General features: G+C 51.6%; 1 protein-coding gene across 1 annotated transcript in view; it reads right to left on the reverse strand.

The window, feature by feature from the left end:
* Nucleotides 1–11,260, reverse strand: part of VSTM5 (V-set and transmembrane domain containing 5) — a 32,093-nt gene extending 20,833 nt beyond the window's left edge. Inside the window, exon 1 of the mRNA XM_055581660.1 lies at nucleotides 11,154–11,260. Coding sequence (XP_055437635.1) covers nucleotides 11,154–11,244 — 91 coding nt within the window. The 5' untranslated portion in view covers nucleotides 11,245–11,260. The remainder of the gene's footprint in view (nucleotides 1–11,153) is intronic.
* Between the last annotated feature and the right edge of the window lie 407 nt (nucleotides 11,261–11,667).

Raw genomic sequence — 11,667 nt, forward strand, 5'->3', positions numbered from 1 at the left:
GTGAATACCAGACCATTTGGGGAAGTTTTTAAAAAGCCTACCTTGGACTTATGAGTTCAGAATTTTTAGGGGTGAGACCAAAGCCTCTGTGCTTTTTAAAAGTCCCTATGTGATCCCCGTGTGCAGCCAAAACTGAAAACCACTGAGCGAATCCACACTAAAGGCTTAGCAGCTGAAATGCAGACCCAATTGGGCATTAACAATGCCTAAACCAAAAGAATGAAGGGCCATTATGTGAAAAGGAATGCTTGAGACTCAGTGACAGCCTTTCAGCAAGATTTCTGGGGGAAATGGACTCTTTCTGGTATCAGTCAAATTTGATTGTATCCATTCCTATTTCTAGAGATGCTTGGGGTTAGGAAGGAAGAACAGGTGAGCTAAGCAACTTCCTTTGCCTCCTTCACCCCCTGCAACTCTGTAAAGCAAAGGTTCTCAACGTCTGTGTGTGGGCTAAGTCTCGTCTGACTCTTTGACTCTGTGACTCTATGGTCTGTAGCCTGCTAGACTCCTCTGCCCATGGTATTCTCCAAGCAAGAATACTGGAATGGGGTGCCATTTCCTCCTCCAGGGGATCTTCCCAACTCAAGGATCAAACCTGCGTCCCCTGTGGCGCCTGCATTGGCAGGAGTATTCTTTACCACTGAGCCACCTGGGAAGTCTGAATGAAGTTTAAGGGAGGCAATGCATATAAGGAACTTATCATAGTTTCTAACATTTGGTGACCATTCAATAATATTAAAGTGAATATTATTTTCTTTACAGATAATTTCTCTTTTATTAAAGAGAATTCTTTGAAGATGCACTGAATTGCTTATTGAGGTGGTGAGCTCCCCATCCTCAGGGGTATGTAAGCAGAAGTTGGAGTTGTACCAGGGACTGAAGCAGTAAAGCTGAGGCTGGGAGCTGGAGTGTTGAGTGAAGGAGGCTCATTCTTTCAGCTCAAATTGCATAACAGGTTTAGAACTTGAATCAGCATTTGTAAATCTGTGATTCACTTGCAGAAGTGTGGCAAGAGTTGGGTGACCTGAATTTCCTCCCTGTGGAATTCCTTCTGGAATCTTTTTAACTTAAGCAAGAGCCATCCTTGCTGGAAAGCTGAACACTTTTCAGGACAGCCACAGGCTACAGTCACATCACTGCTGTGTTTCTACTTGGAGGTTAAGAAAGCCAGGTATGGTGGAGGTGGCTGCCTGCCCCTGCCCAGTCTTAGAGAGTGAGGTGCCCCCTGGGTTTACCCTCTGCAGATCTGGGCTGCAGGACTTATGGTGGGCCTAGGAAACTGGGAGGGAGGCACCTCCTCGGACACTTCTGTGGAAACGTGTGTGTGCAACAGGAGCATGAAGGCAGAGATGAGGCTCTGACCTCCAACGGTTCTTCTGGGAGGACTTCCCAGGATGCTTGAAGGCACTTGGGAGATGGGTGCAGAGTGAGCAAAAGACAATTCAGACGCATGAGTGACTGGGTACCGCGGTGAGAGTACATAGCTTCTCCTTCAATGAGACTGAGGGCCAGCCCCTCTCCAGCCCACAGGTCCTTAAACATCACTTCTTCCAGGGAGCCTTCTGCAGTCCCTCAACACCAGGGGGCTCCAGCTCTGGGTTCCCAGAGCTCCATGTTCCTCTCTATCAACTTAACCCAGTCCGTTGTAATTTCTTCTTTTTTTTTTTTTGGCCGCGTCACATGGCACGTGGACCTTCCCCGTTCAGGGATCGATGCCGCGCCCCCTGCAGTGGAAGTGCTGTCTCAATTGCTGGGCCACCAGGGAAATCCCCCGCTGCAATTCCTCTTGATTAATGGTCCATCCTCCTAGATCAGTTGTCAGCTATGAACCCAGGGGGCCAGTCTATCTTGTTTTCCATGGGATCCCCAAGGCCTGGCACAGTATCTGGCACTGTGGGCTTCCCATAAACACATGATGAAAGAATGAAGGTCTTTAGGCAAGTCCATCAATCTCTCTGAGCCTTAGTTTCCCCATCTATAAAATGGGGACTAATAGTCCCCATTGGCAGGATTACTATGAAGAGGGCTTCCCAGGTGGCATTAGTGGTAAAGAACCTGCCTGCCAATGCAGAAGACATAAGAGACACAGGTTCAATCCCTGGGTTGGGAAGATCCCCTGGAGGAGGGCATGGCAACCCACTCCAGTATTCTTGCCTGGAGAATCCCCATGGACAGAGGAGACTGGTGGGCTATAGAGTCAATGGGGTCGCAAAGAGTCGGACACGATTGAAGTGACTTAGCATGCACGCACGCATGCATGGAAGACAGCAGTTAAATGTGCTTGGCACAAAGCATGTGATCGATAAACAGTCACAGGTATCATTGTCTCATTGTCAAAAAACAATTGTAAACACTTGGGAGGTATTGGCTTTTCTTCTCTTTGTTGGCTAGAGGCTATTGTTAGTAATCTCTCTAAAACCACCTGGCTGTGTCTCCTTTGAAAGACCCAAGAAACTTGGCCTCACCCTCCTTTTCCTGCCCCATCGCCCAAGACTAGTCATCTCTCCCCACTTGCTGTTGCACAGACTGTGGCCCACTCCCCGCTGCGGCCTCTCCTCTGTAACTCAGCTCACATCACCCTCCTCGTTCTCAGGTTTCTGCTCACTGGAAGGGTCCATCCTGAATGTCCCCTCCTCTGCCAGGCTCAATCAGCCCGCACAGTGCAGCTCCCAGTGGGCTTTCCACTCAGGCTGGGGGAGGGAGTGCCCATTCCCCCGCTGGAAGGAGCAGGCGAGCACACAGTCCGGTCTGGATTGCTGGCACCCTGGCAGGGTACAATGTGATGGACGGTTCACTCAGACTGAGGTGCTCGAGCTGAGCTGACAGTCTACCTGCATAAAGGAACCAGTTCTTGTTGAAGGACCCCTGGCCGCCCATCCCAGAGCATGTGGAGGGCTTGCTTGATGGTGAGAGGAGAGAGAGGGTCTGGTGCCCCGTTTCTGGGCACTGGCTTTCAAAAGGAATGTGCCCCAGCCCCACAGTGAGCATGGGCTGGGAACCCTGCCACAGGGCTGACAGCATGCTGCGGGGAGCCCCATGGGGTCCCCGGCAGGGTCCGCTGTGGAGGACTCACATCTCCCTCCTGACCCCTGGCGCTGCTGTAAGTTTATCAGAGGAACTACTCTGGCACCTAAGATCCAAGACTTCCCCAATCCCATTCCTCTAGACAATTTATCAGATTGAATATGAAGAAACTGACCAGGGCTGAAAAACCTGATTTAACTAAGGCACTGCCACTGGCTACTGGCCCCAAGGGCAAGAAGACGGTGTTGCTGTGTCTGTGCTCATTATTCCTGTTGCTCAGAACCTGCTCCTCCCTGCTCTCCTGGCTTCCTCCTACTATGACTTCAAGGCTGCTGGTTCAAGAAGCCTCCTTCCAGCTCTCAGCTGAATGCCTCTCTCATACTCCCCGAGCATCTGACCACCGATCGTCCAGGTGGGACCCAACCCTCCCTGCTGGGTCACGTGATCCCTGCTGCAGGGACCATGCTGGGTGTCCCTGGCCCCTGGCACAGTGCCTCTTCCTCACTAGGTGCTCAGGAACCATTTACTAAACCAAACCAAACTTCAAAGAGGAACATTCTTGTCTCCTGACCTAAGCCTGGTGGCAGAATGTCTGTGGGTTTGTCAGGATTAAACTACCAGTAAGGGAGAAGCGTTCCAGAAAAACATCTATTTCTGCTTTATTGACTATGCCAAAGTCTTTGACTGTGTGGATCACAATAAACTGTGGAAAATTCTGAAAGACATGGGAATTCCAGACCACTTGATCTGCCTCTTGAGAAATTTATATGCAGGTCAGGAAGCAACAGTTAGAACTGGACATGGAACAACAGACTGGTTCCAAATAGGAAAAGGAGTACGTCAAAGCTGTATATCGTCACCCTGCTTATTTAACTTATATGCAGAATATATCATGAGAAACGCTGGACTGGAAGAAGCACAAGCTGGAATCAAGATTGCCGGGAGAAATATCAATAACCTCAGATATGCAGATGACACCACCCTTATGGCAGAAAGTGAAGAGGAACTAAAAAGCCTCTTGATGAAAGTGAAAGTGGAGAGTGAAAAAGCTGGCTTAAAACTCAACATTTAGAAAACGAAGATCATGGCATCCGGTCCCATCACTTCATGGGAAATAGATGGGGAAACAGTGGAAACAGTGTCAGACTTTATTTTTCTGGGCTCCAAAATCACTACAGATGGTGACTGCAGCTATGAAATTAAAAGACGCTTACTCCTTGGAAGGAAAGTTATGACCAACCTAGATAGCATGTTGAGAAGCAGAGACATTACTTTGCCAACAAAGGTCCGTCTAGTCAAGGCTATGGTTTTTCCTGTGGTCATGTATGGATGTGAGAGTTGGACTGTGAAGAAGGCTGAGCACCGAAGAATTGATGCTTTTGAACTGTGGTGTTGGAGAAGACTCTTGAGAGTCCCTTGGACTGCAAGGGGATCCAACCAGTCCATTCTGAAGGAGATCAGCCCTGGGATTTCTTTGGCAGGAATTATGCTAAAGCTGAAACTCCAGCACTTTGGCCACCTCATGCGAAGAGTTGACTCATTGGAAAAGACTCTGATGCTGGGAGGGATTGGGGGCAGGAGAAGGGGACGACAGAGGATGAGATGGCTGGATGGTATCACTGACTCGATGGATGTGAGTCTGGGTGAACTCTGGGAGTTGGTGATGGACAGGGAGGCCTGGTGTGCTGCAATTCATGGGGTTGCAAAGAGTCGGACACAACTGAGCGACTGAACTGAACTGAACTGAAGGGAGAAGCGAGACTCTCCTGCACACAGTGGTAGATGTTCTGAGAATGGACGACGGGAGAGAGGTGCACACTTCCTACCAGGCTGTTTCTTTGAGACAAGAAGGAGGGGCGTAGGTGTCTGTAGGTTTTACAAGCCTTCCAAGAGGTTCTTATGTGCAGCCCCAATTGAGAACCACAAACCCAGCCCACCCTCCTGGCCCTGTGCGCTCAGAGAAGGAAGGTGACCCAATACACAGGGCTTGCCGCCAGCACTGGGACCAGACCTCGGGCCCCACCCTTCCCAGCGGGGGACTTACTGGATGCCCCAGAGCTGTGGGGTTCCTCTGGGGTCCAGATGGTATCAGCCTGAGCTGCCCCCAGGGATGTGCCTCTGCAGGGGCAGGCCATTGAGCTTCCTGGACCACGGTGAGCAGCAGGAATATTCTGTGCTCGCTTGATGGTCTGGCGTGTCCCTTTAGGGCTGACTGATGCCTTCCCAGCCTGGCAAACCAGTTACAGAAGAAAATCATTGCCCAACGTACTTGCCAACTGTGCCTCTCTCCTATTCCCATTTCTGCCGGATAGATAAATACTTTCTTAACCCAAGCCTGTGTTCTAGGAAAAATCCAGGTGCAGGCAGACGAGGGTCCTGAGAGCACAGGCTAAGGGGGTGCAGGGTCAGTGGGTCTCGGATGGGGGACCAGTTAAATCCCCAGTAAGTGCTTGCTGAGGCAACACCCTTACTGCTTCTGTCACTTAGCATGCCCAGACCGTGTCAGGCTCCATGAGGATCTGTCCTCCTAGCTTCTGAGCACCTGCTGTATGCCTGGAGCTCTCTTCTCCACCCTGTCCTGCTGTATGCACTTGCTCATCCTTCAAGACTCAACCTCAGCTTCTCCATCCCACCCTCCACGGAGGAGGATGCTTACTGCTGACCGTGACTGATAGAAGCAACACGTGTTCTCTTGGGAAGAACTCAACTTCAGTCCAGGCCACAGAGATTATAGCAAAGCTACTGATTTATAATATGCACCATGAGTTTAGATACATCAGAATACTAAAAGGAAAGAAAGCCTGAGAGCAGATGGAAGAAATAAGTGGCCTGAAGCCCCGGGGACAATGGAGAAAGGAAGTCTCCTGACTGCAGCCCTTTCCCAGCCCAGCACAGCGTAGCCTCAAGACTCTCTTGGAAACCAGGGATGAAACCATTAGGGTGACTTTCTGGTGATGCTGACCCTCCCTCAATAACTTCAGTGTAAGTCCCAGGCATTTCTGAGCACCACCCCCAGGGGAGGCGTGAGGAGAGGGCGCCCGTCAGCCTGGCTTGCCCTCCACATGATGTCACATCAGCAGCGCCACATTCACCCCATATCAGGGCTCTGCTCTCCCCACGGAAAGGGCTGCCAGCCACAAGATGTCACGTCTCTCAGGACAGGCTAGCTAAGAAGAAAGTAGATATGGATAGGACATACGTATAATATTAATAGTTGAGAGGCATGAGCAAGATCTTGGCTATCAATGTGGACAGAGCTAAAAAAAAAAAGATTGCTATAAAAAGTAAGCTGCTGAGTAACAAGCACAGCATGATTCCATTATTTACTGCGTTTTTTAAAAGCATACCCAAGCACCATTCTTGTGGGTGGGTATGTTTATATGTATGCAAGACCATTGTCTATAAATCATAGAGAGCCCACACCTCATCTGTTGGTTTCGCCTGGGTCAGTGGAGTGCACCTTATGTGCTTAGTAACAATACTCGCGTGCCAACACGGACGGCGAAGCAGGTGCCAGCGGGGCCGTATCCTGTGGTGATGGATCCTGGGGTCTCCCCAGGGATTCTCCCTAGGCTGTCCCTCCCTTCCCGCCCGCCCCACGCCACCTTCAGCTAAGCTGGAACCCTGGTTCCACGCGGCTGTGGCCGCTCTGGCCTCCCCGCCGGTCCCCAGGCTGAGTCCCAGCCCTGGCTGCTCCTCCGTTCTCCTGGGCTCTGGCCAGGAGCGACTCAGCAGAGCCAGCTCCTCCACCCCGGCTCCACCCTGGGAAAGCGGGGATGCAGAATAGTTGTGTGTATGTTCACGTGTGCACGTGTGTGAGTGGGTGTGGGTGTGTGCTAGGGGAGCAGGCTGCTTTTTAGAAGCTGGGGTTGAAATGCAGGCAGCAAGCTGGCTTGGCTCAGGCCACCAACTAAATTGTTCTACTTAACAACAGGTCCTACTATATAGGTTTATATCCTAGGATAAACCACAATGGAAAAGAATATTAAAAAAGAATGTATATATATCTATGTATAACTGAATCACTTTGCTGTATGGCAGAAATTAACACAACATTGTAAATCAACTGTACTTCAATTAAAAACAACCAAGAAGAAAAAAACCCAAGGCGTTCCTACTTGAGTCTTGGATCATCTGCGTCCAGATGAGCAGGGCAATGATACTCAGAGGCCTGATGGCTAACTTCCGGGGCTGAGAGCTGAGACAGGAGATGAACAAGGTCCTGGAAAAGCACTCCACCTGGCCAGGTGCAGGAGACCTGCCAGCTCTCAGGGCTTTTAAGGCCCTGTCTTAGTCAGCTTGTGCTGCTATAACAAAATACCATGAACCAGGGGCCCAAACAACAGACATTTACTCCTCACAGTTGTGGAGACTGGAAAGTCCAAGGTCAAGGTGCCAAAAGACTCAGTTCTCACTGAGGGCCCTCTTCCTGGCTTGTAGACAGGCACCTTCCTGCTGTACCATCATATGCAGTGAGCGGGATTGGTGGTCTCTCTCTCTTCTTAGAGAGACACCAGCCCCTCACAGAAGTCCTACCCTCATGACTTCAACTCTAAACTTAATTGCCCCATCAAGGCCCCACCTCTACATACCATTATATTGGGAGTTAGGGCTTCAACATAATGGCTTTCTGGGGGGACAGAAATATTTAGTCCATAACATTCTGTCCCTGGTCCCCCAAAATTCATGCAATGAATTCCTGCATGAATAATAATAAAAAAAAGACAGTAGAGCAGAATGCCCTCTCCAAAGTAGGTGGACCTCACCCAATCTGCTGAAAGCCTGAATAAATAGTAAGAAAGAAAAAAAAAATTAATTCCATCCCAACAGTTTCCAAAGTCAACTCATTTCTCCTTCAACTCTAAAGTCTCATCTATAATAAATCAGACTGGGTAAGACTTGAGGTATGATTCTTCTTGGAAGAAAATTATTCTCCAGCTGAGAACCTGTGAAACTAGCTAAGTTAATGTGCTTCCAAAATGCAGTGGAACAAGCATAGGATATACACTCTCATTCCAAAAAAGGAGAGATCAGAAGGAAGAAAGGAGTGACAGGTCCCGGGTGAGTCCAAAACCTAGCAAGGTAAATCCATTAGCCCTTAAGACTCACTCATAATCCTCTGTGGTGCCAGGATCTGCCTTCAGGACCCACCGAGGCAGGGGTCACCTCACCCCTGCAGCTCCGCTGGACATCCCCAGGCCCCCCGGGGGGCTCAGCAAAACCTCTGCCTTGCCTGTTGAAACCAATACCCCGCCCCCTTCCCCCCACATTTGAAACCAAGGAGATAACTCTGATGCTGGCTGAGTTGCCTTCATTCTTTTCTTATCCTGAAAAATAGCATACACAGCTAGACAGCGATACATCCATCAAGTCCAACGGCCTGCCCTCACTTCCCTGTCTTCAGCCTTGCAGCTACCCTGGAGCTTTCCTGGTGGGGGCGCTGATTGGGCCCATGGTTCACACCCAGGCAATCTTACCAAACAGTGGTCTGTCACAATCTCTGTGCTCTCTTCTGAACATACTCTCTTTTTTATCACATAGACAGGTCGACAATTTTCCACATCGTTAAGTTCCTGTTCCTTTTTGCTTAAGAATTCCTTCTTAAAGTCATTTTTCTCTTCTTGCATTTTACTCTAAGCAGACAGGAGGAACCAAGCTGCTCCTTCAACACTTCGCTTAAGAATTTCCTCAGTTAATTATCTAATTTCATCATTTCCAAGCTCCACATTCAACGCGAACTCTGGAACATGAACACAGCTCAGCTAAGTTCTTTGCCACTTTCTAACAAGGATCACCTCTTCCCTATTGTCCAAAAATTTGTTCCTCATTTCCATCTGAAACCTCACCAGAACGGCCCTTAGAGTCCGTGTTTCTAGCATGTACTTCAAAACTTGTCCAGCTTCTACCCATTACTCAGTTCCAAAGCTGCTTCTACATTTTGGGGGTATTTATGACATTAGCACTTTTTACTTCTGTCTTAGTCAGCTTGGGCTGCTGTAACAGACTACTATTGACTGGGCGGCTTAAGGAGCATAGCTCTGGAGGCTGAGACAGCCAATATCAAGGTCCTGGCAGATTTGGAGGACTCTTTTCCTTCCCTGCAGACAGCTGCCATCTCGCTGTGTCCTCCCGAGGCAGCAAGAGAGGAGGGGCTCTCCGGTGTTTCTTCCTCCCCATCAGGGGATCGCAACATCATGACCTCCTCTAAACCTAATGCCTCCCAAAGGCTCCACCTCCAGATACCATCACTTTGTGGGTTAGGGTTTCAACATGGGAATTTTGGGGACACAAGCATTCCATCCATAACGGTCTCATTCACAGAGAAAAGGCTGCACATGCAGGGTGTGTGTGTGTGTGTGTGTGTGTGTGAGGTTGTGGCACATGCTTTCACGCAGGCTTCAGTGTCAGTGATGCGTATCTGGCTTTCTGGGTGGAGGCTTTGGGCAGAGGCTGCAGAAGAAGAGAATGGAGGGAGCTGGTGAGAGGGTGGAGCCCCCCTCCCCACGTCATTGGGGCTGGCCTGGAAACATAGCCCCCCTCAGGGAGGGGCACAGGGCAGATGCCAGCTGGCACTGGGCAAGTGCTGGGGACCTGCCTTCCTGCAGTTTACAGCTCTGCAGGAGTCGCTCCTTAACGGAGAACTGCAAAACGGTGACCCTTCCTCCTGGTTTTGCATGCGTTTCCTCTTCATCTAGGATGCCCTGTGTCCCACTGTCCCATTCCCGGGCGGCTCTGTCCATCTGTCACTGGGTAGGCACAGCTCCCTTTGGGAGTCTTGGTCTAATTCCCCACCTCTGGGTTCTGAGCCTCTAGAGCTTCCAGAACTTTGGCACTCCCTGCCTCTCAGGACTGGCCACTCCCAGCCAGCACTCTTGTTTGCTTGTCTGAGGGCAACACTGCGAACCACAGAATCCCCAGTACCACTGCTTCCTGGAAGCAGAGGGCCGTGAATGAGTGAATGAATACATGAAATCTGCACTGTGGTGAACGGCTGACCCCTGAACCTCAGGGACAGCTGTACAGATGTTACGTGAGAATGTCTGGTTGGAAACGTTGGAGGGGTGCAAAATGATAGAAAAGGTCACTGCGACCCCAGACGCACCCACTCATCTGATGGACTAACCTACTTCCTGCTCCACAGACAGCCAGAGGCGCAAGGTCCCTACCAGTCTTTGTGGGTTCCTGAGATTCGCAGCCTTCGAAACTGGGCTGTAACTGGAGGGGTGTAAAGGTCAACCGTGCCACATTAACCCCGGTTTAAATACTAACTCTATCACTGCCTAGGTGGCGACAGCTGTGCCTGTTTCCTCACTTGTGAAATAGGCATGAGAGCGGCACTTTTTGATTCCCTTTGCTGTACAGCAGAAACTAACACAACACTGTAAAGCAACAACACTCCAATGAAAATTAAGGGGAAATAAGACTGGCACTTTGTTCATAGAGTTGCTCTGAGGATTCAATGATAGACGTGCCGTCAAGCCCTGGGGACAGTAAGCGCAAAGGCGCTTAGTAAGCAGCGGCTCTTCCTAGAGGTCCTCCCCGGCCCGCGGCCCCGCGCTGGTCATTCTGGAAACCTCGGATGACTAATCTGTAAAATGGGAGTGATCATAAGGGGAACGACTAAATGAGAAGGTGCAGCTGCACTCTGATCTGTGGTCTGGGTCCCCGGGATCCAGACATCTAAATCCTCCGCCCGCAGCAGAGCGGTGAGGGCCATCTCCAGCCTGAGGAGTTCAGACCCCGACCCCGGCCCCGACCCCCTTTCCTCTTTGAGAGGGTCTGCTGGGGGTTCCTCTAAGAGGTGGGGGCCTAAAGCACCAGGGACCAGCGCTGGGGACACAAGAGGCGCGGAGGGAGAGGGGGGTCCCCACAGCAGGGGCGGGGCGCGCGTGCGCCGGGGTCAAGGATGCCAGGGCCGCAGCCGGGTTATTCCAAGAAAAAGGAATACAGAACGCAGAGGCCGGAGGGTCCAGGGGCAGCCGGCTCTCCCCCGGCGGCTTTCGGCTCCGATCGCACCCGGGGCCGCTCCCCGCTCCAGGCCGCGCCCCGCCCCGCCGGCCAGTGGCCGCGACCCCCACCCGGGACGATCCGCCCCCCGCCCGGCTTGGCCCGGCCCGGCCCGCGCTTACTCTGCAGACAGCGGGCGGCGGCCACGCAGAGGGCGAGGACTCCCAGCGAGAAGCCGCGGCTCCGCGTCCTCCCGCCCGGCGGCGGCCTCATGAGCGCGCCCGCCGCGCCGGCCGCCCCGCACCGGCGTCCCGGGCGCGAAGGCGCGGCCCGCGCGCGCCCCGCCTCCTCGGCTGCGTCCCGCCGGCCCCGGGGGCAGATGCCGGGCACTGGCGCTGCTCCGGTTGAACCAGTTCCCAGGGAGCGGGCAAGGAAAAGGAGCGAGGAGGGAGGGAGGAGAGGAATGCACCACTCCGGGGTAAATCATAGCAAATCATGTAGTCTCCTTCCGTTCACACCCACTTTACTGGTGTTGATTCAGGATTCAGCTGGGCAGCAGAAGGGAGGGAAACTATTAGCTGTTGCCCGAGGACCGAGAGGGACCATCTAATGGCTCCACGTGAAACGAGAAGGCTTTCAGAAAAGTGAAATGACAGTCTGGAATGAAAGGGATGAGAAGAGGATGAGGGAGCCTCA

Source organism: Bubalus kerabau, chromosome 5 (assembly GCF_029407905.1).
Source record: "Bubalus kerabau isolate K-KA32 ecotype Philippines breed swamp buffalo chromosome 5, PCC_UOA_SB_1v2, whole genome shotgun sequence".
Classification (NCBI taxonomy): Eukaryota; Metazoa; Chordata; class Mammalia; order Artiodactyla; family Bovidae; genus Bubalus; species Bubalus kerabau.